This window comes from Carcharhinus amblyrhynchos, unplaced genomic scaffold (assembly GCF_965287045.1).
Source record: "Carcharhinus amblyrhynchos unplaced genomic scaffold, sCarAmb.v2.hapA scaffold_790, whole genome shotgun sequence".
NCBI classification, from domain to species: Eukaryota; Metazoa; Chordata; class Chondrichthyes; order Carcharhiniformes; family Carcharhinidae; genus Carcharhinus; species Carcharhinus amblyrhynchos.
The window spans coordinates 38,677-48,738 of record NW_027650530.1 but is presented as its reverse complement, the minus strand read 5'-3'; the positions used below and the strand labels follow the sequence as shown (position 1 = coordinate 48,738).

Sequence of the window (10,062 nt, the reverse complement as noted above, 5' to 3'; positions counted from 1 at the left end):
CATCCCCTCACCCAAACCAACATCGTAATTGAGACAGAGAGCCTGCTGCCTCAGAGCTGAATGATTCCACAAGCCTCTGGCTTTGCTCTATATACAAGCAATTGTTTTATTACAGATTTAACATAATTCTCCCGACATTAAAGAACTGACACACACAGATAAGAGATTCAATCATTCTGAGTTCATTGTGGTTCACTGTGGAGTGGGGGTGGACAGGGAGAGAGTGAAAAAGAGACACACGTGAGAGTGAGAAAGAGACCAGGGATGGGAAGCAGAGGAAAGGGGTATGGGAAGAGAAAGAGAGAGACAGAGACCCAGGGGGAGATACATACTGATACACAGAGACACACAGCAGGATTTACAGCCAGTACAGTTGACACTGTTTAAAGGGGATACATGTGAATGTTCAATCTGGTGCAGGCATTTCTGAGTCCTCAGACACCCCGAGACTCCGCTGGCATTCACGAACCCAGTCAATGAAGCAGGCATCACAGTAAGGGACATCCGACAAGTGGAGTGAAGGGCACAGACCATCCCCGACAGCCTGGGTGTGCAAGAAACCACACACACACACACACACAATCGACGTACAACAGCAGGGAGGTGGAAACAGTGATTCCATCTCAGAGAGAGAGAAAAAGCCAACTCCAGCCCACTCTCTCCCACAGAGGGGTCCCAGCCTGGTGCTCCTTGATGTGGCAGAACAGGGTGGTGAGGCAGGGGGTTGTGGGGAACGGTGATGTAGCGCAGCTCCCTGGAAAATGTCTGGCCCATTTTCAGCCCCAGGCTTGCGACTTGCAGTAATGTAACACCAGCTTCCCATCACTTCCGAAGCACTGCAGACAAGGAGAGGAGGGATTCACTCACAGTGGGGCAAGAGAAAGAGAGCTTCCTGGCTTCATACAGTCCGACCCACATGCAAGTGCCACCCACTCCTAAAGCATCCCCTCCAGTGTATCACATACAATCACCTCCGACAGTGCAGCACTCCCTCAGTACTGGCACCGGGGGGAGTGTCGGTCTGGATTATGGAACTCAAATCCTAGAGTATATACATCTACCCCCGACAGTGCAGCACTCCCTCAGTACTGGCACCGGGGGGAGTGTCAGCCTGGATTATGGAACTCAAATCCTAGAGTATATACATCTACCCCCGACAGTGCAGCACTCCCTCAGTACTGGCACCGGGGGGAGTGTCAGCCTGGATTATGGAACTCAAATCCTAGAGTATATACATCTACCCCCGACAGTGCAGCACTCCCTCAGTACTGGCACCGGGGGGAGTGTCAGCCTGGATTATGGAGCTCAAATCCTAGAGTATATACATCTACCCCCGACAGTGCAGCACTCCCTCAGACAACATCCCCCCACTCCCCCAACCAATCTCCGTGACACCCTCTGCCCCGACAGATCAGATACCAGGCTCGCTGTGAAAACTGAGTTCATACCTCGTATAACGTACCCACGTCCTGGTCCGGGGAAGGCGCGAAGGACTGATTCACGTAGATAAACTGGAAAAGAGAGGGCAGAGTGTTACAAGCCGAGCTGCTGTTACTGGTGCTCAGACAGATCCTGGAGCGAAACCCCAGCTCCAAGGACTCAAACTTTTATTTTTAAGCTTTGTGACACGGATGAATAGATTTGCTGAGTGGCCAACTGAATTTTAGCAAAAGGATATCATGTTTATTAAAGCTGAGAAGATTAATAGAACGAGCGAACCCATTACCCCAGTCACATCCTCACTCATATAGACAGATTTACACAGATAATGCAAGTTACAAAATCTACCTCAGAGTCCTACAGCCCACGAGGTCTGTACCCACAATATTTACCACTAAAGTCACTAGATGGAGCCAGAGGACACTGGTGGAGCGTTGAATTTGTTGAAGCAGAGAAGAATAAGGGGCCACCTGATCGAGGCGTACAAGATTATGAGGGAGACGAACAGTGTGGATAAAAAGCAGCTGTTCCCGAGTGGAAGGGTCAGTCACAAGGGGACATCAGTTCAAATTGAGGGGCAGGATGTTTGAGGCGGTGGTGGTGGTGGTGGGGAAGAGAGAGAGAGAGAGAGAGAGAGAGAGTCTGGAAAGCGCTGCCTGGGATGGGGGTAGAGGCGGGATGCCTCACATTCTTAAAATAGTACCTGGCACTTCATAGCATTCAGGGCTACGGGACAAGTGTTGGGAATTGGGATTAGGCTGGGGGGTAGGTGTTTGTACTGTATCAGTGCAGACTCTATAGGCCAAAGCACCTCTCCAGCACAATATGATTCTATGAATCCCATTTCCCTGCATCTGTCCCACATCCTTGAATGTTATAACACTTCAAGAGCTTATTCAATTTTTTTTTAAAGGTAGTGATGTTTCCAGCTTCCACTACCTTCCCAGGCAGCACATTCCAGATTCCCATCACCCTCTCAGTGAAAAGGTTTTTCTCAAATCCCCTCGGAATCTCCTGTCCCTCACCCTAAAACTCTGCCCCCTCGTGACCGACCCCTCAACCCAGGGGAACAGCTGCTCCCTGCTCACCCAGTCCATACCCCTCATAATCTTACACACCTCAATCATCTCCCCCCTCAGCCCTCTCTGTCCCAGAGAAAACAATCCCAGCCTCTCTCCCCCCCTCTCTGTCCCAGAGAAAACAATCCCAGCTTCTCTCCCCACTCTCTGTCCCAGAGAAAACAATCCCAGCCTCTCTCCCCCCCTCTCTGTCCCAGAGAAAACAATCCCAGCCTCTCTCCCCCCCTCTCTGTCCCAGAGAAAACAATCCCAGCCTCTCTCCCCCCCTCTCTGTCCCAGAGAAAACAATCCCAGCCTCTCTCTCCCCCCCTCTCTGTCCCAGAGAAAACAATCCCAGCCTCTCTCCCCCCCTCTCTGTCCCAGAGAAAACAATCCCAGCCTCTCTCCCCACTCTCTGTCCCAGAGAAAACAATCCCAGCCTCTCTCCTTACAGCTCAGATGCTCCATCCCAGGCTCCATCCTGGTGAATCTCCTCTGTACCCCCTCTAGTACAATCACCTCCTTCCTATAGTGAGAGAACTGCATGCAGTATTCCAGCTGTGGTCTCACCAACGCTCTGTACAGCTCCATTACCTCCTTGCTCTTATACTCTATACCATGACAGATAAAAGTAAGTGTCCCGTTTGCCTTCTTAACTATCCTATTCACCTGCTGTGTCACCTTCAGGAATACATATCCCAAGATCCCGCTATTCTTCTGAGCTTCCCAGTGTCCTGCCATTCATTAAATACTCCCTCATCTTGCAACTATCCCCAAACTCCTTCATACTCTATTGTTTTAGATAACTACATAGTCTCTATAAACCAACAGGTTAACTGTGGTCAGACACCCTACACTCTAACCACAAGTGGTAGACGCTACCCAAACAACTGCTGTGGGTTAGTCAGCAAATCCACACCCCCCACAAGATTCTCATTACACTTCCCAAAACACCACCACAACCTTCTATTATCTGGGAATTTAATGTTGGCAAGTGTGAGGTGGTCCACTTTGGTAGGAATAAAGGAAGGAAGGACTATTACTTACGTGGCGAAAAACTGCAGCAGGCGACGGTGCAGAGGGACCTCAGGGTCCTTGTGCATGAGTCGCAAAAACCCAGCTTGCAGGTGCAGCAGGTGGTCAGGAAGGCGAATGGGATGCTGGCCTTCATAGCGAGGGGGATTGAATATAAAAGTAGGGAGGTCTTGCTGCAGCTGTATAGGGCATTGGTGAGGCCGCAGCTGGAGTACTGCGTGCAGTTTTGGGCGCCGCACCTGCGCAAAGATATTTTGGCCTTGGAGGGAGTGCAGAGGAGGTTTACTAGGCTGATACCAGAGTTGAGGGGGTTGAGCTATGAGGAGAGGCTGAATAAACTAGGCTTGTACTCGTTAGAGTTTAGAAGAATGAGGGGAGATCTCATTGAGACGTATAAGATGATGAATGGGATGGATAGGATAGAGGTGGAGAGACTCTTCCCGCTCAAAAAAAAGACAGTAGGACTAGGGGGCACAGCCTCAAGATAAAGGGGGGGGCGGTTTAGAATGGAGTTGAGGAGGTATTTCTTCACTCAAAGGGTGGTGAATCTCTGGAATTCTCTGCCCGTTGAAGTGGTGGAAGCTGCCTCACTAAATATTTTTAAGACGCGGGTTGATGGGTTTTTGATTAGAGAGGGGATTAAGGGTTATGGGGAGAGGGCGGGAAAGTGGAACTGAGCCACAACAGATCAGCCATGATCTTATTGAATGGCGGGGCAGGCTCGAAGGGCTAGATGGCCTACTCCTGCTCCTATTTCTTATGTTCTTATGGAACACCTGTGAATAGCATTTGAGGATCAGGGTCTGTACTCAATAGCGTTTAGAAGGATGGGCGGGCGGGCGGGCGGGCGGGCGCAATCTCATTGAAACTTACTGAATACAGAATGGCCTGGAAAGAGTGGATGTGGGGAAGATGTTTCCATTAGTGGAGAAAACTAGGATCCAAGAGCAGACCTCAGAATAAAGGCACGACCATTTAGTACGAAGATGAGGAGGAATTTCTTGAGCCAGAGGGTGGTGAATCTGTGGAATTCATTACCAGAGGAGGCTGGGTCATTGAGTGTAATCATCCAGAACAACACTCCCCCACCCCCCCACCACCAGGCTCAGCGCCAAGGGGGCGCCGCACCGTCAGAGGGTCGGCGCCGAGGGGGGCGCCGCACCGTCAGAGGTTGAGGAGTGCTCTCTCTCTCTGCCACTCACCAGCTGTTCTGCCGTCTCCACCTTGAGGAACTTCTTGATGAATTGACTGAGCCCCTGGATCGTCCGTGATCTTTCTACTGTCCATTTTTTCTGCTTCATGATTGGGGTGTCACCCACAGCCTTCAGGAGCACATCGACTGTCGGGGAAAACACAGCAAGGCAGACAGAGAACGGTTACAGGAGTCCGGATGCTCATATTAACCACTCACCAATTCCCCCCCCATGCCCACACTTCCCTCACTATCAGCAAGAGCACCCCTCCCCTATTGAGGATCGAGATGCGGCCTATTGACCACCTCCCCCCCCAAACACCCAATATATTGGACATTCCTCTATTACCTTTTGTGACTCAATGTCGTCTCTGTTCCTCCTTTGGATCTCCTCTGCACTCTAGAAATACTTCCTCAAACTAATCACCTCTCACCAACCCCTACCCACGCTATACTCCCATCACCCATCTCCCCTCGAGCTACGACTCTCACTCTCATGCTAGGACAATCCTTTCCCTCAAGCTACTCTCCTCCTTTCACTCAACCTACTCTCCCTTGAGCCAGTCCCCTCCTTTCCCTCGTTCTACTCTCCTTTTTCCTCGATTTATTCAGCCATGAGCTTTTCCCTCCTTTCCTTCAATCAACTCTCCCTTGAACTGTTCCCCTCCGTTCCCTCGACGTGGTGTCCCTTTGCCTCGACATACTTGCCAGAGATATTCCCCTCATTTTCCTCCACCTACCTTCCTCGAGCTACTCTCCTCCTTTCATCCAACTTACTCTCCCTGAAGCTGCAAACTCTCTTTTCCTCTACCTACCCACCCTAGACTTACTCTCCTCCTTTCCCTTGAGCTACTCCCCTACTTTCCCTCAACCATCCTTCCGTAACCTCTTGACTATATCCTTGACCGCACCCTCCACCCCTTTGAACGTTCTCCCGTGCCCACCTTGACTGCTCTCCCCACCCAATTGACCGCTCTCCCACCCACTTTGACCACTCTCCCTGCGGCCCCTTGACCCTTCAACCCCACTTTGACCCTCCTCTCCAGTCCCGCCCCAAATGGCCGCTCATTGTTGCCTCTCCTGTCCACCGGCACGCGCTATTCTCGACGCCCTATTGGACAAGAGCACCAAGAGTAATGTTTGATTGGTCGGCCAGCACGTCAGTCAAGTCATCCCGCCCCCACCACGTGACTGGCCCGTTTAACTATCACTTAGAACCGCCACCTCAAGCTCGACTCGACGCCCATTGGCCACCAGGACAAGTTCCCCGATGCCAATTGGTCAGTTGAGACGTCAATCACTGCGGCACACTTCCCTCCATCTGTCACTCTGACTTCAGAAGGCTCCCCATTGGTTGTAGCCGTGAACGTTGGCCAATCAGTACGCCCCCCCAAGTTGGACCCCACCCATTCCTCACGCTCAAGAGCCCACACTAACAAACCCGATTGGTCCGCCCCGTGTCGATCAATAAGGTACGCATGCGTCATTCACATGCCTGCGCCCGCTCTCAGGCTAATGACTGCCGATTGACAACCGCCCATTGGCCGAAAGCCCCGTCAATCAGCATCGCCCCCATCACGTGGGCAGCAGCAGCCGGACTTTCCGTCAGCAGACGGCCGCCATCTTGTGGTGGCAGCCGGAGTGTTTGAATTCTCACTTTTCTTCTTCAGTTCGGCCTGCGCTTCCTCAGCCGCCACCGTCGATGAAGGAGAAGCAGGAGGGGGAGGCGGCGCCGGCCCACTGGGCGATCCGTTCGCTGGTGCGACCTCTCCGTCCCCGTCCGCTGTTGCACCTCCTTCGTTCTCGGCGTCCGCCATTTCATCCGGAGGCTGACAGGGGCCGCGCCGGAAGTGACGTTTGTATGCTGGCAGACTGGGGCGATAGTTCAATGAGTCGGATTGGGAAGTGTGCATGCGTGGAGGATACCTGTCGACCATATTTGTTACTGGCAAAGTAGCCTGAGTTGTAATGGGCAAAGTATCACTCAGCCCATTACTTTCCTGCTGCTAGCCCCCTGCAGCTTCTTCCCACTTGTAAATGACCTCAACTATTTGATTTGATGTTTTTATTGTCACGTGTTGGTATACAGTGAAAAGTATTGTTTCTTCTGTACTATATAGGCAAAGCATAGTGTACATAGAGAAGGAGAGACTGCAGAATGTAGTCATTGCTAGGCTGCAGAGAAAGATCAGCTCAGTATGTGACAGGAAAAGGGTATTTATGTGCCCAATATTTTGATGACTTGTCGGCGGTGGGTGAGTGTACTGTTGTAGAACTTGGTGATATCACAAGTAAAGCTTATTTATTAGTCATAAGTAAGGCTTACGTTTAACACTGCAATGTGAAAATCCTCTAGTCGCAACACTCTGGCGCCTGTTCAGGTAACACTGAGGGAGAATTCAGCACGGCCAATGCTCCTAACTAGCACATCTTTCAGACTGTGGGAGGAAACTGGAGCACCCAGAGAAAACCCACGCAGACACGGGGAGAACGTGTAGACTCCACACAGTGACCCAAGGACGGGAATTGAACCTGGGTCCCTGGTGCTGTGAAGCAGCACTGCTAACCACTGTGCCACCCCAAAGTTAGTCATGATGTGGAGATGCTGGCGTTCGGCTGGGATGGGCACAGTAAGACATCTCACAAGACCAGGTTAAAGTCCAGCAGGTTTATTTGGTAGCACTAAATTTAGTGAAGGTGTAAGGAAATTTGTACTCAGTATGTAAGCATGTTTGTACTCAGAGAATTTGTACTGAACAATTGTACCTAAACTGGGTATGAAATATGGAATCACGGATAGTATTAGAGTGTCTTCCTGAAATAGATTTAGGATGGGTGATAGGATGGGACTAGTAGGTTACTTCACATAATCAAGTATAGCTGATGAAATCAGTGCATGCGACCCGAATGAAAGTAAACAGCAGTCACTTGGGGAGACAATGGGTACTATACAGCTGTCCAGCTTAATATATGATCGTAACAAGCAAGAAAGAATAAAGTGAGCATGTTTTTCTTCACATTCGGCCTAAGTCAGCTAAACCACTATTGTTGTACAAGCAGAGTCGTAAAGATAAGGGCAAAGGATGTAACTACCATGGTTTCGAGAGGAAAAGAGATGTAACAATGGGTGACCAATCTCATGCAAGGTAAATAAGGGGTCAGTACAGAAACAATGGTGGCTAAACGAGGTCGCATTGTAAAAGCGAGATAAGAATCTTGAGATATGGAGCTGAAATGTGCATAAAAAGACTGTAAGCCGAGGGCTCTGTGGAGTGTTCCGGACCTCCCGGCTGTATTTCTCTTGTACTGGGAAATAAAGCCTATTGCTTGGAAGATTACAACTCAGACTCTCTGTTTTAATCGGGTTAAATAAGTTGTCGTCTTGGGGAACCACGACAAAATTGGCGCTGCGAGCAGGGTGTTGTGGGAAATCGCCCAGAAAATAGCATCTGGAAGGAGTAGCGGAGACGGTGGTCCGACTGGGGCTGGACATCCCAAAGCCGGCATTCTGACGGCAAGGTGAGCAGACTTATATTGCATGTAAATCCTTGTTGTCGGAAAAAGGGATCTCGAGGCCCGGCGCACCCGGCTCTCTGCTAGTCCTGGATCTCCCCAACCCAAAGAACATCCTGCATAGGTAAAACTAAATTGGGAAAAACATTTTGAGAGACTGAGTCTGATCTGAAGGGTAGAGTTTTGCATGCAAAGCGCGCTGCGAATACTGTATTGTCTGTGAATGGGTAAAAAGTGCGACGAAAAAAGAACCGAACGCTAATCGATGCAACTAGGTTAAGTCAAGCGGTTTGGAGCGGGATTCCAGGTTACGACTTGCCCAAGGAGAGTAAGTGTAGGAAGGCCTGCCAGTCCGAACCTACCCAGGACCTCGGGGAAAAGACGTCACCCGAGAGGGAGAGAGATCTGTGAGAGATTGCTCTCTTACCTAATACGGTAGTTAAAACTAAGGGGAGGTTATGTGATGAGGGAGCAGAAAGAGTAGAGAGAAGTATGTCAATGGAACTGGGAACCCTGACATAGGCTTTTACTGAGGTGCGGGGTGAACGCTAATAGCAGTTATGTATTTGGAATTGTGCATGACTATATGACTGTTTGAGAGAGAAGGGGATTTGTCATGACATGAGACACCCATCAAATTTATTAGAGGCCAGTGAGCTCCCACCAGTAAAGGGTTAAAAAAAGAGACAAGCAGGCTGACTCTGTATGGTACAGAGAGAGAGAGAGAGAGAGAGGGGGTGTAACTGTGGAATTGAGACCCTCAGGTGATGTAATAGGTATAGCCAATCAAAGTGAATTGCTTTAAGTTTACTAAATTATGCAGGGATCGGACAGAGATTTGAATTCTGCCAAGTGGGAAAGGTGGCATTACATTGCATCTTAAAGTTGTAAGGAGAGTTAACCATTTAGGCACACAGTAGATTTGATTTTGTACTTGCCTGTGTTGGTTACAAAGGCAGAGCTGTAGAAATAATTAAACATGTAAATTGCACATTAGAATGCTTTCAGTATTTCTTCGTGCATCTGTGTTCCAAGTGATGTTTTGTTTTATTGTACCAGAATTGTAAGAAGGTGCAAGGGTCTTGATTTAGTGAGGATATTTAATGGTGATAAAAATAAATCTTATTTTGGATTTTCTGAATCAGACTTTAGTTAATTAAACTGCTGTACTTTGACTCACAATTAGTCTCAGAGGTATCTTTACCTACAAGAATTGGTGCTGAAACCTGGGATCTGTTTATGGGTCCGGTTGAATGGCCACAACCGGAGCTCCGGAATAGATTACCGAATTTAAGGGAGTGAATCAAAGTACAGTAGGTGCTCATCTGTGATGAAAGAGTGTGAGAGTGTGTGAGAGGTCTGAGCTGAGCACGTGCAAATAAGGAGGTGTCTGTCTTTACACCCAGCCTTAGACCAGTTGTTAAGAGGGGTAGCCCCTATGCGAAGCTCAGAAGTTTGAAGTGAGTGTAAAGGCTAGAAAAGGATGCCTGGGATGTGATGTTCAGATGAGAGTAAGAAAGAATCTGTCTGAGAGATCGCCAGAGTAAAGAAAGATAGTGCCAGGACAGGGGGCTACGGGGAAGTGGATATCGGAACCCCGGTTAGAGTTACAAATACTGGCAGGGGAGTCGCAAGGGATAAGTGAACGGGGGACCGAGCCTGGAAAAACAGTACACCAAGTGATAATAACTATAATACCAAACTCTGACGAATTAAGCAATAAAGATCACGGCAGCGAGACGAGAGTACAAATAATGGCAAGCAAAGCTAAAACACCAGTGGAAATACTAGGGGATAAGTTCCCAGCCCTCAGAGGGGATATAG

At 49.3% G+C, this 10,062-nt stretch overlaps 1 protein-coding gene across 1 annotated transcript; it reads right to left on the bottom strand.

The window, feature by feature from the left end:
- Positions 1 to 77: 77 nt before the first annotated feature.
- On the bottom strand, positions 78 to 6,580 carry atg12 (ATG12 autophagy related 12 homolog (S. cerevisiae)). Its single transcript, XM_080184549.1, has 4 exons — positions 6,383 to 6,580; positions 4,736 to 4,872; positions 1,449 to 1,511; positions 78 to 836 (listed from the first exon to the last, which is right to left on the bottom strand). The coding sequence occupies exons 1-4, from the start codon at positions 6,540 to 6,542 to the stop codon at positions 777 to 779; spliced, it is 420 nt and encodes a 139-aa protein (XP_080040675.1). The 5' UTR covers positions 6,543 to 6,580; the 3' UTR covers positions 78 to 776.
- Positions 6,581 to 10,062: the final 3,482 nt, after the last annotated feature.

What these genes read in the sequence shown, in the direction of transcription:
- atg12 (XM_080184549.1), bottom strand. Translation starts at nt 6,542, where the DNA reads ATGGCGGACGCCGAGAACGAAGGAGGTGCAACAGCGGACGGGGACGGA. An exon ending in TGGAGACGGCAGAACAGCTG is followed by an intron (nt 1,512 to 4,735) that starts GTGAGTGGCAGA and finishes TCTCTTTTCCAG; the next exon opens with TTTATCTACGTGAATCAGTC. An exon ending in ACGTGGGTACGTTATACGAG is followed by an intron (nt 837 to 1,448) that starts GTATGAACTCAG and finishes CCTTGTCTGCAG; the next exon opens with TGCTTCGGAAGTGATGGGAA.